The sequence below is a fragment of the Lepus europaeus genome, chromosome 14 (assembly GCF_033115175.1).
Source record: "Lepus europaeus isolate LE1 chromosome 14, mLepTim1.pri, whole genome shotgun sequence".
Taxonomy (NCBI): Eukaryota; Metazoa; Chordata; class Mammalia; order Lagomorpha; family Leporidae; genus Lepus; species Lepus europaeus.
In genome coordinates this window covers 43,473,695-43,500,249 of record NC_084840.1, presented here as the reverse complement: position 1 = coordinate 43,500,249, position 26,555 = coordinate 43,473,695, and the positions used below count along the sequence as shown (strand labels likewise).

Here is a 26,555-nt window from a genome sequence, read left to right as displayed (position 1 = left end):
AAGCCACTCTTCCCCTTTTCTGGGATCTTGCTCTCCTACAAATTCTTCTTAACTATCAATTGTGCCTGTGACATACCTAACTGCTACTGTTAAAATTCTACTAGGACTGTGCCCATAATATTACTGATTCTAAATGAATACATGAATTCCGAATACATTCTTTTGACATAGACTTGTTGCCAACATCCAAAGCAAGCATAACTTCCTGGGGCATCTGATACCAGATTCAGGGGGAAACCTAAGCAGTAAGCATCCAGAGATTTATAAAAAGCAAAAGAAAAAAAAAAAAAGAAAAGAAAAGGAGAAAGTTTCTGAAAATTAAAAAAAAAAAATCACTAAATCATTTCGATTGTCTTGATCAATGTCTGTTAGTTTATAGCCATGTCAGTCTTTCGCTGAGCGGAGGAATATGTTCTCTCTTATTCTTAGCTACTCCAGACACATTACTGTTTAATGACACCAACAATGGGATGCAGCATGTTATTCAACTCCCCCAGTTGTGTTCATATATTCAATTACCATCTGATCTTTTGCAGAGAAAATAAAAGCTTTCATTGCAATGTGCTGTCTTCCAGTAGCCATCAAGATCCAGATAGACACATGCTGACTTCAGTTTGGGCTCATCGGGAGCCCAGTTAGTGTACCTCACCCTCCATCTATCAGTCCAAACGTACTCATTGTTGGTCTGCAGGAACAAAAATAACCATTAGCATGGAGCCTCGCTCCACTCAGAAAATGCCAAAAAGGACTCAGTGAGATACCAAAAGTATAGTGATTTGATATGGAATCTTGACCACTTGGGAATAAAAAGAACTTTACAAATCATTTCTACCAACTCAAATTCAGTAAAAGAAGGCTTTCTTCTTCTTCTTTAAAGATTTATTTTATTTATTTGAAAGGCAGAGTGAGAGAGAGTGAGAACGAGAGAGTGAGAGAAAGATATCTTCCATCTACTTGTTCATTCCCAAAATGGTTCCAACAGCTGGGGCTGGGCCAGACCAAAGCCAAGAGCCAGGAGCTTCTTCCGGGTCTCTGAGGTGGGTGCAGGGGCCCAAGCACTTGAGCCATCTTCTGCTGCTCTTCCCAGGAGCATTAGCAAGAAGTTGGACTGGAAGTGGAGCAGCTGAGACTCAGACTGGCACCCATATGGAATGTTGGCTACGCAGGTTGCTTTATCTGCTATGAGACAACATCAGCCCCAGAAAGACTTTCCTAAAAATGGTTATTTCTTGAAAATCCCCAGGAATACATTTTGAAAACAATTTTGAAAAATACTGATATAGATATAGACATAGATAGATCTTATTGCAGAAAACTCTGCAGGTTTTCAGCACAAAAGAGAAGCTTTGGGGCCAGCACTGAGGAGCAGCGGGTTAACACCCTGGCCTGAAGTGCCGGCAGCCCATATGGGTGCCGGTTCTAGTCCCGGCTGCTCCTCTTACGATCCAGCTCTCTGCTATGGCCTGGGAAAGCAGTAGAAGATGGCCCAAGGCCTCAGGTCCCTGCACCCGCATGGGAGACCCAGAAGAAGCTTCTGGCTCCTGGCTTCAGATCAGCGCAGCTCCGGCCTTTGTGGCCATCGGAGGAGTGAACCAGCAGATGGAAGACCTCTCTCTCTTTCTCTCTCTCTGCCTCTCCTCTCTGTGTAACTCTGAGTTGCAAATAAATAAATAAATCTTTAAAAAAGAGAGACAGAGAGAAGCTTTACCTTCATAAAATATAAGGTATTTCCTATATTAATATTGTAATTATAATAAAAATTAAACAATTTTCATTGAGTTGAAGGACCCTAAGAGACACCCAGCTTCTTCTCATTGCCCTTTTATAGAAAGAGCACCAGGGATAAGTGGCTTAACTAAGCTGACGTAAGCATGTAAGTGAGACACCTCAGCCTATTGACTTCCAGTTAGGCAATCTTTCAGTTATGCGAATCAGGATGTTGTTTTTTAAAAGGTGATTGTCTATGTTTTAAAAAGACTTATTTAATTATTTGGAGGGCAGAGTTTTGGAGAGAGAGACAGAGAGAGCAAGGTCTTCCATCCACTGGTTCACTCCCCAAATGGCTGGGCAGATCTGAAGCCAGGAGTCAGGAACTTCTTCTGGGCCTCCCATACATGTGCAAGGGCCCAAGCACTTGGGCCATCTTCCACTGCTTTCCCAGGAGCATTAGCAGGGAGCTGGATCAGAAGTGGAGCAGCCAGGACTCGAACTAGCGCCCATATGGGATACCAGCACTGCAGGTGGTGGCTTTACACAGGGCACTGGCCTCAGGTGACTGTCTATCCCATGTGGGTGCAGATTTCTTAGAAGTTTAGTCAAACATATTTATGATCACATACTAGTTGGTAACTTCAAAAATAATATCTTCTAATAATGTAAAGGAGATTTTATAGATAACGTTTAAAAATGGATGATATACAACATTTATCAGAGATAACTGAATCTTAAAAATATAAATAATTGTTCTCTTTATTACTGCATCATTTAAATCACCAAGTTAATTACTAAAGATCTATTCACAAAGTCAACAGCCTGAGTTTTCTCAAGTTACGATCTGGTAGTATTCCACCATGTTCAAACAAATAATGCTTTTCATTAATTCCATAGATGCAAGGAAGACAGTAGTACTTGTTTTAGTTATAAATATTAGTATGAGGGAAAACTATTTAATCTAAAAATACATAAAAGCTTATTTGCACTTGTAAGAGACTTATGACCATGTCTGCGAGAATCCAATGCATATATGTTGAAAAGTTGCATTTTAGTAGAAGATGGCCCAAATCCTTGGGCCCCTGCACCCACATGGAAGACCCAGAAGAAGCTCCTGGCTCCTGGCTTTGGATCAGCACAGCTCCGGCCATTGTAGCCATCTGGGGAGTGAACCAGCAGAATGGAAGATTCTCTCTCTCTCTCTCTCTCTCTCTCTGCCTTTCCTCTCTGTGTAACTCTGACTTTCAAATAAATAAATAAATCTTTAAAAAAAAAGAAAAGTTGCATTTTATCCCATAAAAATATACATCACATGTTAATTCAAAAATTTAAAATAAACTTAAAAAACAAACATAAAATGTAAAGAGAAAATGAATGACTTATCAAATGAATTATTAAAAATCTAGTCAACAGAATGTTTTACCTAACTTTAATCACAGAAATCATTACAGAACTGTGAAGTCTTCATTGCAGACAATGTAGGCCTCTGTCTCTGTGTCATGGAATTGGGAGCTCTGCATAACCTGACACTAATCTACCCTCCAGTTCCGTCCCCTTCTATATTTTCTCTTTTCTTGGTACTCCTTCCCTATGTTCTGCCATCCTAGACTATATCTATAAAGTTTGACTTTCTATGAGAAGCCCTCTCGGTCCTCTCCTTTGGCCCAACTAGTCCCCTTTCTCTCCTCCCGAAACACTTTGGGTACACCTCCCTTTAACACTGTTGGTATTACCTCTTAATTACATACTGATATATCAATTTCCCCTTCCAGGAAGTTTGCTGGTTGACTATCTAGATTAATGCGGGGAGGGAAAATAGATGGGTTACAAGGCATGAGAAGAAACTCATGTTAGGAATATTTTTGCCACTCGATCATCACTGTTAGATCTGGGCTTCAACCCTCTTACCACCCAATTCTCTGCCAACCTTCTTTCCTATGTTACAGAATACAGGAAATTGACTACAAGGAAACATTTCTCACCCATGGAAGCACTAGTACTTTAGGGCCAATACCAACTCTAGAATGGCTTATCACAAAAAAATAAAAAGTATCTCCCCAAACTGTTTAGAAGCATAATACAATTTTAATATTCCAAACCAATAATGTCAAGTTGTATGTGTTTTTGTAGCATCTTACCAAGTTACTGTTCAGAGCAATCCACACAGGTACATTAAATGTCTGCATTTGCATCCACACAAATGCATTGCTATAGGGATCCAGAATGCTAGCAATGAGGGAAGTGTCATCCTTGCAGTATTTGTCTGCTTCATGCCATTGTAACTTCAGTTTCATGAGTGAGTAGCTGCTTTTACCATATCTAATAAAGCCATCTGTTGGAACTGTTGTCCGAGAACTAGGCAAGGAAGGGTCTAGAATAAAAAAGAATATTTTCATTAGTGTTATCAATAAATATTAGTTGACCACAATCAGCACACAACTACCATGTCTCATCCATAATAAAATTATTTGGAATAGCATCAACATGAACATTCAGATGTCAAAAATATTTTCATGAGTTATTTTACAACAGAAAAAAAAGCTTTATTTTTAATCAGTATGCCTGGGTAAACTGAACAATTTCCAAACTGCATATAGGCTATTGATGTAGATATGTGATCAAATTTCCATGTGATCTAGCATATAGATGAAAGAAATGCCACAGTTTAATCACAAATCACAAATTAAAAAATATGTCTTCTTGTGCTTACTGATCCTTATTTTCCCACCTCAGTCATATATCAATGTCAAGAACAGCCTTCCTCTTCCTCTCCTGTTTGTTCCACTCCCTCCATGAGTGTACATCTATTTGTATCTACTTGAATCTATCCATAGCTAGTGTTATCCTCAGGAGACTGACTTAGGTTCTGGAATGGGGACACATACACACACAAGTGACTGACACCTTTAATCCTGCCCTCAGGATCAGCCTTTACGCTTACTGATGACTTCATTTAGGCCCTCACCTCTTATGCAAACTGACCCATGGGCTGGAGTCTTTCTAAGCCACAGTCATTTCACATTCCTAAATTTTCCTACTCAATATCTTAGTATGGGTTTCCAATCACTGCCTTATGTCTATCTATCTACACTGGGCAAATTAATCAATATACAAAAAGTGCTTGTTTTCATATATCTTAGCTATATGCCTTCTAAGTCTCCACTCTAGGGAAAAGGTCAGCAAATAATGGCCAGAGGGTGAATTTTGGCCTATTGTCTGTTTTGGTAGCTCATGAACTAAAAATGGCTAGAAACAAAACCAAAAAAACCATAACATTAAGGAATGATTTTTATTGATATTATAGACATATGAAATTCAAATTTGTGTCTATAAGTAAATTTGTTTTGGAGCAGTCATGCTCATTTGTTTACATTGTGCATAACTATGACCACAACAGAGTAGAATAGTCCCAACAGATACTGTATGGCTTGTACAACCTAAAATACTTAAAACCAGCTCGTCATGGAAAAAATAACCCCTGGTCTAGGGTCCTAAATATCCTGGCCTGCCAGTTTTTTCTTGGTTGATTCTCCGTCCTGTTTGATCTGATACCAACCAGTCCCACCACCTGCTTTGTTCTGTCACTACAGAAGTGCCAAACTTCCTTCTGGTCAGGCTCGGTAAACGATAACGTCATTTCAGCAAAAGGGAAGGCAGCCTCCCCTTTCTTCTGCTGTTGCTGCCATCTTGTGTTGGCATAGGATCATTAAACCAAAGGCATATGTCAGGATCCTTAAAATGTTATAGCATGTAGAGAACTACGCTATCTGATAATTCCCCAGCTTGAGATCCAGACATATCTTAACACCACTAGAAATATTTTGGATCATAAAAAGTGGCAAATAACACTTGAAGCACATAACAAAAACCAGTTCCAAAGAAGGAACTTCAAATAATTTATGGAAATATGGAATAAAAAGAGAAGCTGCCTTTGGTAGACAAAAAACTTGCAACCTGAGCAGAGTTTCTTCATAATTTTCACTTTCCATAAACTTTTTGAAGTCTGCTTGTACAGCGAGGAAACTTAGCTCCCCTGGCTAATTTGTTTATTTATTAAAATATTCACAGGAGAGGCAGAGCAAGATGGCAGTTAAGTCAGATGATCTGGTCAACACATGGAGATACAGTTGGAACACCTATTCAAACACCAAGTCACCTGCACAAGAGCTACAGAATTCAGGTGAGGGACTACCATGCCTGGTTTTAGTGTTGTAGTAACAAGATAAGATGCATGGAAGGAAACAGAAGGGGAAAAGTTGCCCATATCACCTCTCTCCCAGGCTCCAAGAAATACAGCATGAAGAGAGACACCTTGCCTTCCACTTGTGGGAGGGAGAGGGAATTAAATCCAAACCCTAGACTTGAAACCCAGTACCAGCCCCAACACAATAAAAAATCAGTGCCAGAAGAGCCTCACAGCTGCTGCTCCCAGGTCAGTACCTGGAGATTGAAACTTTGGATCATCCTCAGCCCAGTGGCCAAAGGATACCTTCACCATCTCTCCTTCAACCTGAAGTTCAGAGCCAGTTCTGCCATGGTGACAACACCAGATAAAGCCCAAAGACTCTATCCTCAGGTCATTGCCTGTGGAGAGAACCTCTAGACTTACCCAAGCCTCAGGCAGAGACTTGTGCCCCAATAGGATGGGCATGCTTTGGTATGCATCACTGCCAGGGTTGTGGCCCAAGAATCTGCAAGATTTTTGACAGTGAGTCCCAGGTGGGAACCAGCTTGGTATAAACCTGATGGCCAATAAGCTGCCTTTATCATCCTCCCCAGACTTTGAGCAGACAGTAAGGAATAAGGACTGTGCTGTATGACCCAGTGCCAAGTTGGAAAATCCAACACTGAGCAGATCCTAACAGTCCCTATTCCCAAGTCAGTGCCTATGGAGGGATCTTCTAGACCTGTACCAGTATCAAGTGGAGTCCCATGGCCCCCACATGGTCAGACTCATGTATCTCAACCAACATCATCTATGGTTGGTTGCAGTAGCCTAAGGCTGTGAGACCACCTCAGTATCAGACTGCTAATAGCAGTGAGAGGTTTGGTCCTAAACCTCATACTGTACTGATCTCAGTGAGCGAGCTGTGGAATTCAGATGTAAGCTAGCATCGCAGGAGCTAGGGCCACAGGATGAAGTATCCGGGCCTATCCCGGCCCCAGGCATATGTTTGCAGAAATGGACTTCCTTTGTCAGACATGTCCTCACTGCATTCTGAATATGTCAACCACTGATCTGGTACAAACTTGGGCTTGGAGTGTTTTCTATGGCTGAAACCGTGACAATGCATCAACAGCAGACTTGTGGCAAATTCTGACCTAGGGAGTCATCTGATGCTGAAATAGTAGAAGTGTTCACAGGCTCAGAGAAAATAAGCAATACTCTTTTAATATCTGGAAGGATGGCCATAAATAAAGTATTTCTTCAAACTATAGATATTGTCATAAGCATCAAAAACTTTCAGGTAAGTAAGATCTCACCTAACAAACAAAATAAAGTGGCAGAAAACAACCAGAGAGCAACCGACATTTGCAGATTCTTGGATTAAAAATTGTAAATAACTGTTTCAGGGAAGCTTGATGAACTTTCAGAAAACACCAACTTAATACTCTAATAGAGAGACTTAACAGAGAGATGGAAAGTAATTTTTAAAACGCAAACAAATCCATGCAGTGCAAAGTACATGAAGTGAAATTTAAAATGTGATGGAAGGCATCAACAGCAGAATAGATCAAACAGAAGAATCAGTGAAAACACAGATGAGAAAGAACATAGAATTGAGAGGAGCAAATAAAAGCTTACAGAAACTTTGAGATCTATTAAAAGAGCAAATATATAAGCTATCGATGCTTAAGCAGGACTTGAGAAGAACAAAGAGGGTAAAAAGCACATTCAAAAAGCTAGTAACAGAAAACTTTCCAAACTGAGAGAGAGATCCAACTATTCAGGGACAGAAAAGTCAGAGGTCAGGGGTCAGATTCAAGTCAACCATGTCTGCCCCAAGACATTATAATCAAGCTCTCCAGGTTAAAGATAAAGAGAGGACCCCCAAAACTGAAAGGGAAAAGAAACAAGTAACACATGCAAGTGTCCCAATTTGACTGACTGCAGACTTCTCACCAGAAATCTTACAGACCGTGAAAGAGTGGAATGACACTTTCACAAAATTGAAGGAAAAAAACCTTGCCAACAGAGAATAGTGTACTTAGCAAAGCTATCATTTAGATATGAAGAAAAGACAGACATTTCCAGACAAACAAAAGCTAAGAGAATTTTTTTTTTTATTTGACAGATAGTTATAGACAGTGAGAGAGAGAGAGAGAGAGAGACAGGTCTTCCTTCTGTTGGTTCACTTCCCAAATGGCTGCTATGGCTGGCGCTGCGCCAATCCAAAGTCAGGAGCCAGGTGTCTCTTCCAGTTCTCCCATGTGGGTGCAGGGGCCCAAGCACCTGGGCCATCCTCCACTGCCTTCCCGGGCCATAGCAGAGAGCTGGACTGGAAGAGGAGCAACCGGGACTAGAACTGGCACCCATATGGGATGCCAGTGCGGCAGGCAGAGGATTAACCAAGTGAGCCACAGTGCCAGCCCCGCTAAGAGAATTTATCACTACCAGACATGTCTTACAAGAAATGTTACATGGAGTTCTTCAAGCTGAAAGATAGAGACATTAATGAACCAGAAGAAAATATCAGAAGGTAGAAAACTCACTGGTAAGAGTACCTATACAAATTCAGAATGTTCTGGTATTGCAAACATGGAGTGTAAACAATCAATAATTTTAGTATGAAACCAAAACAATTAAAAATAACTGCATTAACGTGTTTAGAGATAGTCAATGTAGTAAGATAAAATAAAACATCAAACATCCAAAATGTGGACAGGAAAGGAGTGCAGTGTATTTTATTTGTATTTCTTACATATTTTTTCTTCTCTTTTTTCTTTTCCTTTCTTTATAAGCAATCATTTCAAAATAGCTTGTTAGATATCAAAGTGGCTTTTTGTAAGTCTCGTAGTAACCACAAAGCAAAAATCTGCTATAATCTATACTACCAAAAGTAAATTATAATATATATTTTATATGTATATTTTAATATAATATTTCATATTTATAGTTTTATATTTGTACTTTTATATATATTTATACTTTCATATAGCATATAAAAGTAAATTATAATTCTAATAAATTTGCCAAAAGTAACAAGCAAGGAAATATAATAAAACCAGAAAGCAAGTATCAAAATGGAAATAGTAAGACTTTCACTATCAATAATTACCTCAAATATAAATGGATTAAATTCTCCAATTAAAACACACCGAGTGACTGAATGGATAAAAAAAAAAAAACTCAACTGCTAGAAAAAACTCATGTCAGCTATAATAAAAAACGTAGACTGAAAGTGAAATGATGGAATAAGATATTTTATATAAATTGAGCCCAGAAGAAAGCAGGACTATAAACACATATATCAGATACAGATTTTAAATCAAAAGCATTTAAAGGAGACAAATAGGATCATTATACAATGATGAAGATTCCAATTTAGAAAAATGAAATAGAAATTGTAAAAACATATGCAATCAATATTGGAGCACCTAAATATAGAAAGCAAGTATTAATAGATCTACAGATAGAGGCGGTAATAATGGGCAACTTAAACACCTCACTTTCAGATATAGACAGAACATTCAGAGAGAAAATCAACAAAGAAACAACAGAATTAAACTGCATTCTAAATTTATTAGCCCTAGCAGACATCTACAGAACATTCCACCCAACATCTGCAGGATACATAATTTTCCCTAAAACATATAGAACATTCTCAGAACAGATCAAATTGTAGATCATAAAACAAATCTCAAGAAATGTTTAGGGGCTGGCACTATGGCCTAGCAGGTAAAGCCACTGCCTCAGTGCTGGCACCCCATATGTGCACTGGTTTGAGTCCCGGCTGCTCCACTTCCCGCACAGCTCTCTGCTATGGCCTGGGAAAGCAGTAGAAGATGGCCCAAGTCCTTGGGCATCCTGTACCGGAGTGGGAAACCCAGAAGAAACTTCTGGCTCCTGGCTTCAGATTGGCGTAACTCTGGCCATTGCAGCCAACTGGGGAGTGAACCAGCATGTAAGACCTCTCTCTCTCTGCCTCTGCCTCTGCCTCTCTTTTTCTCTGTGTGTAACTCCAACTTTCAAATAAATAGATAAATATTTAAAAAAGAAAAAAAGAAATTTTTAAAAACAGAAATCCTGTTAGGTACTTTTTCTGATTATAATTCAATAAAACCAGAAATCAGTAACAAGAGAAACTATGGAAACTACATAAATACATGGAAATTAAGCAACTTGCACCTGAGCAACAGATGAATCAAGGAAGAAATTAAGAAGAAAATTTAAAAATTCCTTGAAACAAATCAAAATGGAAACATAACGTGCCGAAACCTATGGGATACAGTAATAAGACAGAAGTCTATAGCAATTAATGCCTACATTAAAAGGTGGGGGAGGACGGGGCTGTGGCATAGTGAATAAATGGGACACCAGCATCCCAAATGGGCACCAGCTCGGGTCCCAGCTGCCTAACTTCCAATCTAGCTCCCTGCTAATGGCCTAGGAAAGCAGTAGAAATAATGGCCCAAATGCATGGGCCCCTGCACCTGCGTGGGAGACCCAGATGAAGCTCCGGCTCCTGGCTTCAAATGGGCCCAGCTCCAGCCATTGTGGCCTTTCTATCCAGAGGATGGAAGATCTCTCTCTGTGTCTCTGCCTCTCTGTAACTCTGCCTTTCAAATAAAATAAATAGATATTAAAAAAAAAAAAAAACAGAACGATCTCAAACAATTTATTGTTGCACTATAAGGAACTAGAAAAACCAGAACAAATCAAGTACAAAGTTACTATAAGGAAAGAAATAATGAAACCAGATCAGAAAAAAAGAGAGACTTCTAAAGACACAAAAATTCAATGAAATGAAGATGTAGCTTCTTGAAAGGTAAACAAAGTTGAAAAATCCTTAATTAGACTAAAAATAAAAAAGAGAATATGTAAATTTTAAAACTCAGGGATGAAAAGAGAAATTGAAACTGACACAACTGAAATAGTCATGAGAGGGGCCAGGGTTTTGGCCCAGTGGGTTAAGCCACTGCTTGCAACACCATCATCCCATATAACAGCAACAGTTCAAGTCCTGGCTGCTCCACTTCCAGTCCAAATCCATGATAAAGTGCCTGGGAGTGCAGTGGAAGATGGCTTGAGTGCTTGGGCCCCTGCTTCAGTCTGACTGTTGTGGCTATCTGGGGAGTGAACCAGCAGACTGAAGATATCTTTGTCTTTCTCTGTGTCACTCTGCATTTCAAATCAATAAATCTTTTTTTGAGAAAAAAAAATCATTAGAGATTATTATGAACAATTGCATGCCAACGAATTTTGTGACCTAGAAAAGAAATGAAGAAACTCCTGGACACATGCACCTTACCAACATTGAATCATGAAGAAACAGAATACAAACGGACCAAAAATGAGTATTGAGGATGGATTCAGTAATAAAAAGTCATCTCCCATCAAAGAGAAGCTCAGGAACAGGTGATTTCACTACTGAATGTCACCAAACATCTAAAAAAGAACCAACACCTATTCTTCTTAAATTGTTAAAAAAAAAAAAAATAGAAGAGGAGGGAATCCTTCCAAACTCATTTTATCTGGCTAGCATTACCCTGATAACTGAAATGAAACAAGGACACAGCAACAATAAAAAGAAAGCTACAAGCTAATATTTTTTATGCAGATAGATGCAAAAATCCTCAATAAAATACTGGGAAACCAAATCCAACAGCCCATTAAAAAGATTAATCACCATAATCAAGTAGGATTCATCCCAAGTGTGCACAAATGTTAACAGAACAGACTAGAGAGTCAAGAAGTAAACCTTAATTACCTGTTCTGGGAAAATTGGGTATCCACTGGAGAGGAATGAAACTAGATCTCTTTCTCTTACCAGGTACAAAAAATCAACTCATAATGGATTAAAGATCTAAATATAGGCCGGCGCCGTGGCTTAACAGGCTAATCCTCCACCTTGCGGCGCTGGCACACCAGATTCTAGTCCCAGTTGGGGCGCCGTTTTCTATCCCGGTTGCCCCTCTTCCAGGCCAGCTCTCTGCTATGGCCCGGGAAGGCAGTGGAGGATGGCCCAAGTGCTTGGGCCCTGTACCCGCATGGGAGACCAGGAGAAGCACCTGGCTCCTGGCTTCGGATCAGCATGATGCGCCGACCGCAGCGGCCATTGGAGAGTGAACCAACGGCAAAAGGGAAGACCTTTCTCTCTGTCTCTCTCTCTCACTATCCACTCTGCCTGTCCAAAAAAAAATCTAAATGTAAGTCATGAAACTTTGGGGGAAATAATTCAGAATATAGGACTGCACAAGGACATTTTGGATTAGAACTCAAAGCACAGGAAACAAAACTAAAAATTGACAAGTGGTATTTCATCAAACTAGAGAAGTAAAGGAAGATAGGAAACTAAGCAGTCAACAGAGTGAAGAGGGGACTAGTGCTGTGGTGCAGGGGTTAACGCCCTGGCCTGAGGTGCCAGCATCCCATATGGGCACCGGGTCAAGACCCAGCTGCTCCACTTTCAATCCAGCTCTCTGCTGTGGCCTGGGAAAGCAGTGGAGGATGGCCCAAATCCTTGGACCCCTGCACCCACGTGGGAGACCCGCAAGAAGCTCCTGGCTCCTGGCTTCGGATCAGCACAGCTCTGGCAGTTGCAGCCAACTGGGGAGTGAACCAGCGGATGAAGGGCCTCTCTCTCTCTCTCTGCCTCTCCTCTCTCTGTGTGGCTCTGACTTGCAAATAAATAAATACATCTTTAAAAAAGAAAAACATAGTGAAGAGACCACAATGAGAGAAAATATTTGGAAGCTATACATCTGACAAGGGGTTAACAGCCAGAATACACAAAGAACTCAATTCAATGGGAAAAAAGTGTCCAAATAGTTCTACCTAAAAATGGGCAATAGGTCTAAATGAACATAGGAATACATACAAATGATCAATATGTACATGAAAATGATTCTCAATATCATTAATCATCAGGGAAATGTAAATCAAAACCACAGGAAATATCACTTCACTCTAGTTAGACTGGCCACTATCAAAAAAAGTAAGAGCTAATAAAGATGTGGAGGAAAATGGACTGTTGCACACTGTTAGTTGGAAGGTACGGTAATACAACCTTTGTGGAAAAGAGTATAGTGGCCCATCAAAAAATTAAAAACAGAATGAATATATGATCAAACAATCATACTACTGGGTACATATCCAAGGGAAATGAAATCAGTCTGTAAAAGAGATATTTGCATCACCATGTTTATCACAGCCCTGTTCAGAATAGCCAAGAAATGGGAACTTAAATGTCCATTAACTGATGAATAGAAAAGAAAATGTAGTACATATATATACAAAAAAGAACACTATTCACATATAAAAAGGATAAAATCTTGTCACTTGAACCAACATGGATGGAAACAGACATAATTATGTTAAGTGAAATAACCAAGCACAGATAGACCAGTACCACATGAATTCACTCATATGTAGAATCTAAAAAAGTTAATCTCATGGAAGTTAAGAGTATAAAAGTGGTTACCAGAGCTGGTACTGAGTTATAGGTAGGAATAAGGAATTCTGGCATTCTATTGCACAATGAGAGATTATAGATAATGGTAAGGTCCTGTATATTTTTAAAAAAGAAAGAAAAAGAAACAGAAAAAGAGAAAGAGAGAGAGAGAGAGAAGGAATTAGAAGACCTGAGTTTTAATATTTTCATCATAAAAAATGATAAATGTTTGTGGCAACAGACATGTTATATCCTAAGTAGACACTAAATAATCTATATACATATGGAAACCTTATATGTACAAATGTATATCAGTTAAAATTTGAAACAAATGTTTTTAAATGACAGAAAAAATTTAGAAAAAATAAATGAGAAATTATTTCTATGTGGCTAGATTCCAGATAAGTTTTTCTCTTACATTTTTTTCTGTACTTTCTAAGCAAAGAAAATGTTTTACATTTTCTCAAATAGTGCTTCTTTATTCTAAGTTTCCTAGGGAGAGAGATGTATACTTCCAGAGGTTTTGAAAAATGCAGGAGACTACGAGGAAGAAACTAAAGCCACCCATAATCTCACTATCTGCAGATAACTAGTATTTGTATTTTGATTTCTGTAGTCTTCCTTAGTCCTATTTTTAAAGAGGGGTTGAAAATGTTTTTGCATAATTTATAGTTTACAAGATTTTATATGCTGTTTTTTCACTTTAACATTGTTCACTTGTCCTTGTCATGAAAAATCTTCAAAATATTTTTATTTGTGGCAATACATCCTATGACTTAAGTTTACAAGAAAAAGATTTTAAATAAACTTTCAATCACAATTCACTCCTAGAAGGAGCTTCCCTCCTTACTCAAAGTGTAGAGGAATGAGTGGTTGGCTTTGGCCTTACTGGTGGCCCAAGATCCCAGGGCTGTGGGGCAAAGCCTGGTGCGCCCTTGATAACCATGGGAGAACTGGTTTCATAAGCATCACTGCCTGGCCTTGTTAAAGACTTTTATACTAAAAGGCACAGTGGGGGAGGGCGTTTGGCACAGGGGTGAGGACGATGCTCACGAAGCCCACATCGCAGGTTAGAGTGCTTCAGTTCAAGCTCTGGCTCAGCTCCCCATCCCAGCTTCCTATTAGTGCATAACCTGGGAAACAGCAAATGATGGCTTAAATCCCTGCCCCCCGTGAGAGAGCTGGACTGAGTTTCCAACTCCTGGGAATGCAGCTTGGCTCAGTCTCAGCAGTTGTGGATATTTGGGAAGTGAACCAGCAGATGAGAGAGATCTCTCTGTCTCTCTCTGTCTCTTCCGGTATCTCCCTTTCAAATAAATAATTTTTTTAAAAAATTCTAAATAACAAAATGGGACAATAGGGGAGGTGCTTGACAAAATGGGTAAGACACTGGTTGGGATGTTCGCATCCACTCCCAGTTCTAGCTTTCTGCTAATGTGCACCCTGGGAGGCAACAGATAGTGGCTCAACTAATTGGATCCCTGCCACCCGGTTGGGACTAAGCCTGGCTATTTCAGGCATTTAGGGGGCAAATCAGTAGAAGAGAGCTCTCTCAGTCTCTCTATCTCACTCTTGCTCTCTCTACCTCCTCTCAAATAAATATTTTTAAAATAATATTTAAAACAATAAAATGTCATAGTATTTGCATGTAACCTCCACCTTATCCTCCTGAATATTTTCAATCATCTCTACATTGCTAATAACACCTAATGCAAGGCAAATGCTATGTAAGTCACTGGTATTTTGTATGGCTTAGGGAATAATGACAAGAAAAAAAATCTATGTGTGTTCATTATAGGTGTGATTTTTTTCCCTCTGTGTGTGTGTGTGTGTGTGTATATATATATATATATATTTTTTTTTTTTTTGACAGGCAGAGTGGACAGTGAGAGAGAGAGAGACAGAGAGAAAGGTCTTCCTTTTTGCCGTTGGTTCACCCCTCAATGGCTGCTGAGGCCACTGCGCTGTGGCCTGCACACCACAGGAGCCAGTGTGCAGCCAGGAGCCAGGTGCTTCCTCCTGGTCTCCCATGCAGGTGCAGGGCCCAAGCACTTGGGTCATCCTCCACTGCACTCCCAGGCCATAGCAGAGAGCTGGACTGGAAGAGGAGCAACTGGGACAGAATCTGGCGCCCCGACTGGGACTAGAACCCGGTGTGCCGGCGCCGCAGGTGGAGGATTAGATTATTGAGGCACGGCGCTGGCCCACCCTCTGTATATTTTCAATCCATGACTGGTCACATCCACAAATGCAGAACCCATGGATATGGAAAAGCAACTCTATAAAAAGAAAAGTGGCACTATCTGGAAAGCTTTTGGATTGAAAGAAAGTTGGAATTTTTGCACTATTGTTAATTCATCTGAAGAAACCTGAAGCAATCTTCAGTCATTATCATGAGTTGAAATTAGTTCTCTGATTCTCCAGGAAGTGAAGAAAAATCTATGAGATCTGAAAGAACAAGTACCTTCTAGCTCAAACCCCTCCTCAAGAGCTGTCCTCAGGTGACAGCAACCCTCATTTCTAGTCTGTGTTTACATTCTTCACTCTTTTGTGGAGCTAGACATTGTTATTCTAGTTTCAGTAGAAACTAAAATGTGTACAACTCTAATATTGATTCTCAGTGAATATCCTCATGCTTTCTTTTATTTTCATTTAACTATAGGGTTCTCCAAGTGAAAAGAGAAATTCAAATCAAGTATCAACATTTTTAACATAGAATATAGTACAGAAAATAAGCCGTATATGATGTTTTGTGCAAATGTGTCTCAGGTTTTCTGAGTTGAACTGAGCTATTCTGACTCTGACATTTAAAAAGGGTTCAGGGGAATGGGCATTGTGGCACACTGGGTTATGAGACACTAGCATCCCGCATGGGAGTACCTGGGTCAAGTCTTCACTGCTCCACGCTTCCTATCCAGCTTCCTGCAAATGTGTAAGGGAAGACAGTGGATGATGGCCCAAGTACTTGAGTTCCTACCACCCATGTGGGAGACCAGAACGCAGTCCCTGGCTCCTGACTTCTCCTTGACCCAGATTTGGCTGTTACAGCCATTTGGAGGGTGAATCAGTGGATGGGAGAATCTCTCTCTCCATTTCCCTCTCTCTGTATCACTCTTTCAGATGAATAAATAAATCTTTTTTTTAATGACCCATGTAAGCAAATATCCTAATTTTCTAACAAAATCAGTCTGTACAAAATTTTCTAGTAACGCATGATGGAGCATACTCATAAATAAAGTATAAAAAATACTATTCATTTTGTCTGTCATAGGTTCACATGGAATCAAACAGATTTGCTAATGTGCAAGGAAGTGGCCATTATAAAAGTGCATTATAAAACCTAGCTCTTCCAGGCAGGTGCAGTTTGGTAGAACTTACCAGAAGGTGTCTGGCATATGTAGCCTTGCTTACTGTCACAAGTGTCATCCATCCATTTCCCTGCATCCCTTGATTTCCCTCCAATAATAACAACACAGTCTGCCTGTATATTTATGGTGAAAGAAAAAGAAAACAAGCATGAATCAGAAATTATTTAAATCAATCACTAATAAGCAAAAAATATCCTTCATTATTTCCTAACTTCTGAATCGTAAGGACATCCTAATGCACATGTTCAATCTGTCATCTCTTTCCACCCAACCATGTAGATCCATTTGAACTCTTGTTATCCAAACTAGAAACTGAAAAAAAAGGATAAATTTGGAAGATAGGGATGAGCAACTTTGCTATCAGAAATATTATTAATTGCTATCAAAATTTCAGAACCGAAGACACTAGGGGAATACAATAACCTCTACATACAGATTTTTACCATGCAAACTGTTCAAAAGAAATGAGCACAATTTATATTTTTCATTGCTATCTCAATTTAGAAAAGTGTTAGTATAGGTTCAGAGAAAATTGATAGTATAGCTAGAAAGATTCATATATTATTAATGAGCTCACAAGGGAGTATTCCAGGACTAGGAAAATACTCTTATTTGTTTGGTTATCAATGTATTAGTAATTCTAACCTCCCATAGGATAGTCTCTCAGCCAACAGTGAAGGAAATAATCCATAAGACCTTCAAACATGAACCTGACAGAGCTTTAACTGTCTTAAATGAGTATTTTGATTATAACATGTATTCGGATTTTTAACCTATCACTTGTAATAATTATAGCTTACACTCATAATGTCTGATATTTCTAAGTATAGTACCATTCGTGTATTCATTCAACACACATGCGTCCTGTGATTGGGTTCACTTTGTAAATGAGGCAACTGAGGCACAAGGAAGTTAGCTAACTTGTTCAAGGAAGCAGAACTGGTAAGTGAAAGAGTTAGGATTCAAACCCCAGGCATTCAGGTTCTGCTACGCGATGCTGCCTGTCGTCAGGGAGAGAGGAATGCAAGGTGACCTGCAGGCTGGGGGCTCTTTCTTGTTGACAAAGAGCCAGGAGGAAGGGAGGATGCACTATGGTCTCTAATGGATCATGCCCTAATGCAGGAGTGAGGCCAGCACACCAAGGGTGCAGAGCAGAAAGAGGCAAGGAAGCTCCGCTCTGCATAATGCTGGTGAGCCACATACCTGTTTCACACATTTGAAGACACACATTTTTCATACATGAACATTTCTAAAATAAGAGATTCATAACACCATCGGGAGCATGTCCAAGTTTAATCAGCATTACTCTTTGTTAGTGGCACATAAAATAATGGCGCATTTTTCAGTTAATGGTGTTTGAGATGCTGTGAAATACCATAATTAGCTTCTCGGACTCTGGCCCTCTGTCACGGAGATAATACGTGTTCCTCACTGCTTAAGCTGTTTGAGCTGCACTTTTCTTGTGAGAACGAAGTCTAGATGCAGACCTGCATTTGTGTAGAATTGAGTTGTTGCTCCTGCTGCAGCCTAACCTTATCAGTGGAAATGCTTAGGGGCATGGCCACAGAGGCCAGCTTCCAGGAATTTGCTGCAAGTAGAAGGTCATGAATCACCTCCCTGGCTATATCTGGTCCAAGTCTTCAGGAAGTTGGGTTGGATTTTTTTTTTTTTTTTTTGGCAGGGGTGGGGGAAGTTTGAATATTTAAGTTCACTTCTCTCTTCCATTTCTCCATTCCTTTGAAACTTAAATATATGAAAACTGCAAACTTCAAATATGCATTCTCATTGTCTCTGTCTCTTTGTCTCCCCTGTCTCTCTTCCTTTCACTCTCCATAAGACACACCTTGACAAATGTAATACATGTGCTCCCAAAACAAGGACCACATTTTGGCAAATTTAAAAGAACGACAATAGTAGAAACCTATGCTTTAAGACCATAACAGAATTGAACCAGCAATCAATGACAGCAAGGAAACTCCCAAACACTTAGAAGTGTAAGAAAATGTTAAGTTAGCAACAATACATGAAAACTGATACAGAAATAGAATTTTAAAAATAAAGTGCAGTATGTCTGAATAAAATGAAGGAATTGAAGTGCCCCTGTCAAGTGAACACAGGCACAACCAAGGTGCAGTCATCTTGTCAGCTTTCTTGTCTCCTTGTCCCATGATGCCAGTCTTCTATCAGGCACCCCCATATCCTACATCTCACAGACTTCTCACTCATCCTCATCTGGCTTCTTGGCTTCTCTTATCCTCCATTATCCTGGCTCAGGGTCTCGTTACTACTCCTGAAAACAAGCACTTTCCACCACAAAACACATACAAAATGTTCTTTCCCACTCTCTCTAACCAATGATATTTAGTCCCCTCAATTTCTGAAGTGCTAAAATTGTAACAAAACATTATCTGGGCCGGCGCCGTGGCTTAACAGGCTAATCCTCCGCCTTGCGGCGCAAGCACACGGGGTTCTAGTCCCAGTTGGGGCACTGGATTCTATCCCGGTTGCCCCTCTTCCAGGCCAGCTCTCTGCTATGGCCCGGGAAGGCAGTGGAGGATGGCCCAAGTCCCTGGGCCCTGCACCCGTATGGGAGACCAGGAGAAGCACCTGGCTCCTGGCTTCCGATCACTACAATGCGCCGGCCTCAGCGGCCATTGGAGGGTGAACGAATGGCAAAAAGGAAGACCTTTCTCTCTGTCTCTCTCTCTCACTATCCACTCTGCCTGTTTAAAAAAAAAAATTATCTGTGTTTTGTTTCCATTTTCGCAAAAATAAGCTTTATGTATTTATACACGTGAAAAATCTAGGAGTCATGTTTTTAAATTAATATTGTATTCTTCTCTGGATAGTGAGATTATAGATCCTTGTTTGTTGGTTTTTTTATTATTTCTGTTTCTTTCTGCTAAAAACAAAATGTGAAATACTGAAACTGTTAGATACATGTAAAATTCACCTCTTGGAGTAAATGTAATGGCCCAGTGGTTAAGATGCCCATGTCCCATATCAGAGTGCCTGGGTTCAGTACTCGGCTCCAGGCCCTGACTCCAGTTTCCTGGATATCCAGACCCTGGGAGGCAGCAGTGGTGGCTCAAGCAGCCAAGTTCCTGCCATTCACATGGGAGACCTGGATTGAGTTCCTGGCTCCTGGCATTAGCCTGATACAGTCCTGGCTACTGTGGGCATTTGGGGGAGTGAACCAGTTGATGGGGAAGTTCTCCCTCTCTGTCTCTCCCTCTTTCTGTTTCTCTGCCTCTCAAATGAATAAATGAAGAAAAGTCACACTCCATTATACAGTTTTTTAAAAAATTCACCTCTGGGCATTAGTTTTTCTGAGCAAACCCCACTTCATTCCCTTTTACTTTGACCTCTTCAGTCAGTTTTCAGCCCTCATTTATGTAATGTGGACCAAGGAATTTCTCTGAAGGAAATAACTTACACATTTCTCAAATATATCTGCTCTATACCTAGCTACCAAATTAATTGCCATTAAAAAATGTCAGTTTGGTCAGATCATTTTTCTATTCAAAACTTTTCTTTCTTTTTTTGCTGCAATCTGGCCATGTCCAAACTCTCTCATAAGGCACATAAATTTCTTTAAATTCTTCCTATCTTTGAAGCTCATTCATACTTCTTTTCTCCTGCTAGATCCAAAATCATTCTCTCCTATCCAAACACACCTTGTGACCTTTTCTTGAAGACTTGGCTCACTTAGCATTGCCCTATTATCCTGTTATCAAGTTCCTCTAATTATTAGGTTTTATGTGTCTTGATAAAAATGCTTATAATTATTTTTCATATTCTCTTCCTCTACCATGCCATTCAAAGGCAGTGACTTGCATAAAGCGTTTCATGGATAGGAGTCAGCTTAATGGATCACCCCATTCCCTAGTGACTTTCTTCACTCCTCACTGCTGGGGGATTTTATAGCTGATGCTGTCATTACACACTTTCACTTTCCTACCGTCCTCTTGTGCAAGCCTTGTAGTCAGTTAACAGGTAGCTCTTTCAGGGTATGAACAAAATCTGACATTTTTCACATGTATCACAATCCCTAACATGATGTGTGACTTTGATAGGTTGACTGTTCAATTATATACAGGTGAAAGTAGTAAATAGCCAGATTAAAATAGTAAAATAAAAACACAATTGTCTCTCTCTCAGGTTAATGTACTGAATACACGTCCACAGTGTTTTGCACATAGTAAGTAGTTTAAAAATAAATGTTAGCTCATTAATGCTCATGATAATGCTGATGGTATCTTTAGAAGTACTGAGAGCTTCCAAAAGCACACCACAAGCACTCCAACAGCTGCAAGCGATAAGGGGAAGCTGATGCGCAGAAAGTTGATACTTCTGGGGGTAAATGTTTGTCCTGATTAGAACTTAGCCTCCACATGGTGCTGGCTTTCCCACTGCCTCTCACTACGGCCACTCCCTCCATGGGGAAGAATTCTTGGCTGAACTTAAGCCTGTTTCCTTAAGGTCGGCTCTGTCTGAAACAATTAAATCTGAAAGAAGAGACCAGATCAAGAAATAAGAAATATTCTGGTAGATTTCTCCCAGAAGATTAGTCAATAATATGATGACTCTAGGCAAGCTAACAGCATAGAGAGAGGTGACTTGAAACTGATACTTACATCTTCATAAGACAGACTGCTTCTTCTTCCACCAGGAAAACCTTTCCCCCAGTTTGTATAATGAACTCCTCGCCCATCCGTCCAAAGGAACGTGTGCTCAGAATTGACATCATTCAGCCCAGTCCAGGCATTAAAAGTGGAGTCCTTCATATGATAGATAAGAAATGCTGAAAGGAAGTTCAGAAAATAATTTTAAAACTGGGGAGTGACAATTCAAAATGTGGAAAACATTCAAAATATTAATTTCCAAATAGTGTGCATGTGACACATGTCTTTATCCTTGTGTAAAAGCACATACCATGAAAACAAACGTCCTAACCTTAGCCTTGTGCTTTCAGGTAAGCTTTGGACTTTGAAAAATTCCTTACAATAAAAGTCTAGGATGGGGCCGGGGCTGTGGCATCACGGGTAAAGCCACCGCCTGCAGTGTCGGCATCCCATATGGGTGCTGGTTTGAGTCCTGGCTGCTCCACTTTCCAACCAGCTCTCTGCCGTGGCCTGGGAAAGCAGTAGAAGATGGCCCAAGCCCTTGGGCCCCTGAACCCGCGTGGGAGATCTGGAAGAAGCTCCTGGCTCCTGGCTTTGGATGGGTGCAGCTCTGGCTGTTGCAGCTAATTGGGCAGGGAACCAGGGGATGGAAGACCTCTCTCTCTCTCTCTCTCTTTGCCTCTCCTTCTCTCTCTATGTAACTCTGACTTTCAAATAAATAAAGAAATCTTTTAAGAAAATAAATAAAAGTCTAGGTTTCATCTAGGCCACTACAGACAGTTCTGCCCTGTCCAAGGGCACCAGGTCAAGGGGATCGACGGAGGCTGAAGCTGAGCCCATGCCCCACTCTCCATTTTTTAGCACCCCAATCTGGGGTGTGCTGCCTACCATCTTCAAGAAGAGGCAGGGTGGGAGGGAAGTTATGGGGAGGGGGGAGCCATTGTAATCCATAAGATGTACTTTGGAAATTTATATTCATTAAATAAAAGTTTAAAAAAAAAAAAGAAGAGGCACATTGTTCTAATTCATGAATCATCATCCTATGGATCAGCAGCTTCTGATTTTTACAGTGGTGGGGAACCTTCTCCTGCCAAAGGACCACTTATTTGGATATTTATTACATCACTGTAGGCCACATAAAACCTAAAAATTAGCCAGCTGTAGATTTACTGAATCTCAAGTCCTGCCTGTGGTTACTTTACCAGGGCCAAACCAAACGATCTCACAGGCCTTTTATACGACCTGTGGGCTGGATGGTCCCCACTCACGGATGATTATAACTAATGGGGAGTAGGCTCTTAACCTATTTGTAAAAAAAAAATTGAGGTGCTGTCAATGATCAGTAGTTCAGATTGCTACTCAACTGGGGTTCCTTCTATGTAGACAACTCCTAGGGATCAGTGGCCAGCTGGTTGGTGTGCTTGGGCCAAGAGGCATCCTGAGGCTAACATGCTCACACCACCGGGTGAGAAGATCAACAGAAATTCAAAGAGCATAGAACGAATACAGCTTCTTGGTTCATTATTAGTTCTGTGGCACAAACAGTGGCAAATACCAAAAGCTGTAAGCGGTTTAAATATGAGGGTAATTTTTTAAATTTCATGGAAATTCTTAGTATATTTTGATGCAAAAAATTAAAATCCATGCATACGAAGAGTCTTTGAAATGATTATGGAAACATGTACAATGAAAAAAAAATCACATAGATTTCAAAGAAATAAAAATACACCAAAATGAAGTTACCTTTATTCTCTTTCTCTAGTTTAGCCCATCCCCATGCCTTCCCTAGCAGCTGCCTACTTTGGCCACTGAAAGTGTCATTGCCTCCCAGGAAGATGAACATCTACTCCAAACAACAATTTGCAAATGTTCATGCTTAAATAAGTCTTCTGAGTGTAAATAGCAAATAGGATGAGGAAGCACTGAGAGTCACTAACACATAATGCAAATTATGGGCTGGTGCTTTGCTGCAGTGAGCTAAGCAGCTGCCTATGATGCCCGCATCCCAAAATGGAGCGCTAGTTCAAGTCCCAGCTGCTCTGCTTCCAAACTGGCTACCTGCAAATGCACCACGGAAAGCAGTGGAAGATGGCCCAAGTACTTGAATCCCTACCACACACGTGGGAGTCCAGGATGGAGTTCCCAGTTCCTGGCCTGAGCCTGGACCAGACCTGGCTCTTGCAGCCATTTGGGGACTGAGATCCTAGATAGAAGATCTCTCCTGATCTTCTATCATGTACACACTGCTCCACGGAAGGTCACTGCTATATGCTTTGTCTTTCTGTAGAGTAGTAGAGGCAGCAACCACCTAGGTCAGAGATTTACCATTTTCCCAAGGAACTCAAGGTGAAATAATAATAAATCTTTCTTCTAACATTCTTCAGAGAGAAGAGAATGGGTAGATATTTATTTGGGTTTTATTTCTTAAATAAGATCATAACTTTTGCCTTATCCCCAAGTTGAAATGAAATGTGGAAAAGCTGTACCCGCCAATATTCAGCTCTGACTTTTTTTTTCTGCCAACAACCACAATAAGAATGCAACAACGTATGCCTGCATTGCCAGGAATAATGTTATTTTATCTGAAAATTGTTTCCTTCTGCACTTCTCTATTACCTAGGTTATAATTCCATCGTGCCAGGAATCAGCACTTTGTGGTTAAGAGAGGAAATCAATTATTGTGTTTCTGTGCTGAGTAGCTAAGCCCGAAGTGTTGAAGGCCAGTTAGAGAAATGTGAGTGTTATGTCCTTATACTGTGTGCCATGGGTTGACCCTTTCTTTCAGTCTCTGGCAAGCTGCTGAACTTGTCAGACGTTCTCAGCAAAAGCAGGGTTGATTTACCGTACGCTGTGTTCTAACAGAGCACGCGGCTGCCTTTGTAGACTAAAATAAACATCTGGGAAAGCAGCATGCAGGTTTCTGGTATCTTTCTTCTTTTTTTATAGGTTTTGAGGCACAACACTTTTATTAGTAAGTTATTTGGGAAATATAAGACTTTCAGAGCCAAAAGGAAATTTACAGAACATCCAGTCCACCTCTCTCCTACAACATTCTCATAAAGGGTATGTGTGGGCATCTTCGACACTGCACACCAGCCACTGTGTGTGACTCTGTAGCATCTAGTTGAGAACTTCCAGCTGCAGTGTTTTCACAGCTTTTAGAAACCTGATCTCCCTCATGAAGCAACCCAAAGGACCATTTGCAGCTCTTAGAATGGCCTCCTGGTTTTGAACCTAAATCTCTTTCCTTGCAACTGCTACTAGAACTGCTAGTTCTAGGCCTTCCTTCGGGAGCCATTCCTTTCAAGAATGATCCTTGAAAGTCCACATCCTCTTTTCTTAGCTGCACAAGCCGAGGGTCTTTTCAACTCTTCCTGGCTAGCAGGAGGGTGGTTTCTAGACACTTCCTCAGTTTAACCAGAACTTCCTGCAGTTGGGCAACATCCCCCTTAAAGTGCAAATCAGAAATTAACCTAATACCTATTACCGCAAAGGCAATGCTGAAAAGTCTGTGCAAAGTGTTAAGTGCCTCTCTTTTGAGAAAAATACAATGAATTTTACAGTCTATTCTCCTTCAGTGCTCTTCTTTGTTCTCTGGCTTATCCTTCCACTGTTATCAAAAACATTTTCTCAATGTGTTCAGCACATCTTTGCAATACCAGCTTTATTTCATTACAACTTAGATGATTAAGTGATGAAAAGAACAGTCAATAGGAAATCACTGATTTTCCATTTTATTCTTGGAGCTACTCTTCGAAAGAAAATGAGATTTAAGCTGGACAGAGCTAAGTTTTCATCTCAACTCCAATGCTTACTTCCCAAGCTCCTTGAACTCGGTGCTCTCTTGACACCATTTCCTCCTTCACAGAGGAGTTGTGACAACAGAAAGGGACTTTAAAATGCCAACATGGTGTCTACAACTGAATAAAGTCCTTCTTAGTAAGTGTTTACTTTTTTCCCCTTGCTAGTTTTACCCTGAAAAACAATGACAAAATCCACTTAGCTTCAGCAATATCTGATCATTTCAGGGGACAAGTGACCTATTGAACTACATCATCAGTTATAAAATGGCCCACATACCTTGCTCCTTTTCATTGTGTATGGAAACCAAATTTCCGCCAAACCCTATGCAAGCTTTTCGTGCATCTTGCCAATTTTTTTTTTCTTCTTCAACAAATCCAAAGATCTTGAAACACTGGAAGAGAAGGTAAAAACAAACAAAAACTACAGCAATTATCTAAAGACAATAATGTTTGCACTAAATAAATCAAATCCAAATAAATCAAAATGAGGAGTACAACTAAGGATAAATTTTCTCACAACCAAATAAAGTTTATTTTAAAAATTAAGTTAGTTTAGTGACCCACAATCTTTCTACAAATTTGTATTCTCCCTTGAGATAAAGGGTACATCTACTGGATAATATCTCAATTATGCTCTCAATTTCCATTGAGGCGGTACCATGGGAATCTTTACTCATTGGTGCCAAAAGTTTCCTAAAGTGATGAAGTAGGGAAAGGCTCACATCGGGTGGACAGATTCACATTCCACTCTCCAGATCGGTCTATGCCAAGACTGTACCTAATTTTTCTAGTACCTTGTTATTGTAAAAATTCCAACCTTCCTTACAACCACGTGGGCCTGGAGGCGCGGTAGGCATAACTGTGGCATTGATGCTGCTGTTATGCCGCTGGCAAATGAAGGCATTTGGATAACCACAGTTAATGTCATTCCAAAACCCTGGCAAAGAACAAAATAGTTATATTAGATATACATATTTATGTTTAAAAATATTTACTCTTCTTAAAAAAAATTATAAAGATTCCCAAAAGTGAATTCAAATATAATCAGACTATTTTTTACACAAATGACTAGAAGAATTCATGGAAAATCTTTTTGCTTTTTCTCTTAAACTAGTCACAGTTCAACTTTATATAGAGAATCCTATGAACCAAGCATGTACCTGCTATTGAAGATGTATTAGCTAGGTAATTTATGATAGCTAAATTAATAATATATTAATATCTAAGCTTTATATATACCAAACATACTTTGTGTTTTAGAATATTTCTTAATGACAGAAAATTCTGTCATTATGCCTATTTTACAGAATAACAGAAGCTACAGAGATAGAGAACAGTGATAGATAAACAAATCCTGGATATTCTCCTCAAGTCAGAACCTGAAAATATGCTTCATCATTTGGGAGGAAATGAGAGGACAAACTATGTCATTTA

General features: G+C 39.9%; 1 protein-coding gene across 1 annotated transcript in view; it reads right to left on the bottom strand.

Moving 5' to 3' along the window:
* Nucleotides 1–26,555, bottom strand: part of MRC1 (mannose receptor C-type 1) — a 113,590-nt gene that overhangs the window by 13,395 nt on the left and 73,640 nt on the right. The window contains exons 20-25 of the mRNA XM_062210526.1: nucleotides 25,916–26,058; nucleotides 25,399–25,513; nucleotides 21,331–21,497; nucleotides 16,704–16,806; nucleotides 3,849–4,081; nucleotides 520–685 (exon numbers count right to left, since the gene is read on the bottom strand). Coding sequence (XP_062066510.1) covers nucleotides 520–685; nucleotides 3,849–4,081; nucleotides 16,704–16,806; nucleotides 21,331–21,497; nucleotides 25,399–25,513; nucleotides 25,916–26,058 — 927 coding nt within the window. The remainder of the gene's footprint in view (nucleotides 1–519; nucleotides 686–3,848; nucleotides 4,082–16,703; nucleotides 16,807–21,330; nucleotides 21,498–25,398; nucleotides 25,514–25,915; nucleotides 26,059–26,555) is intronic.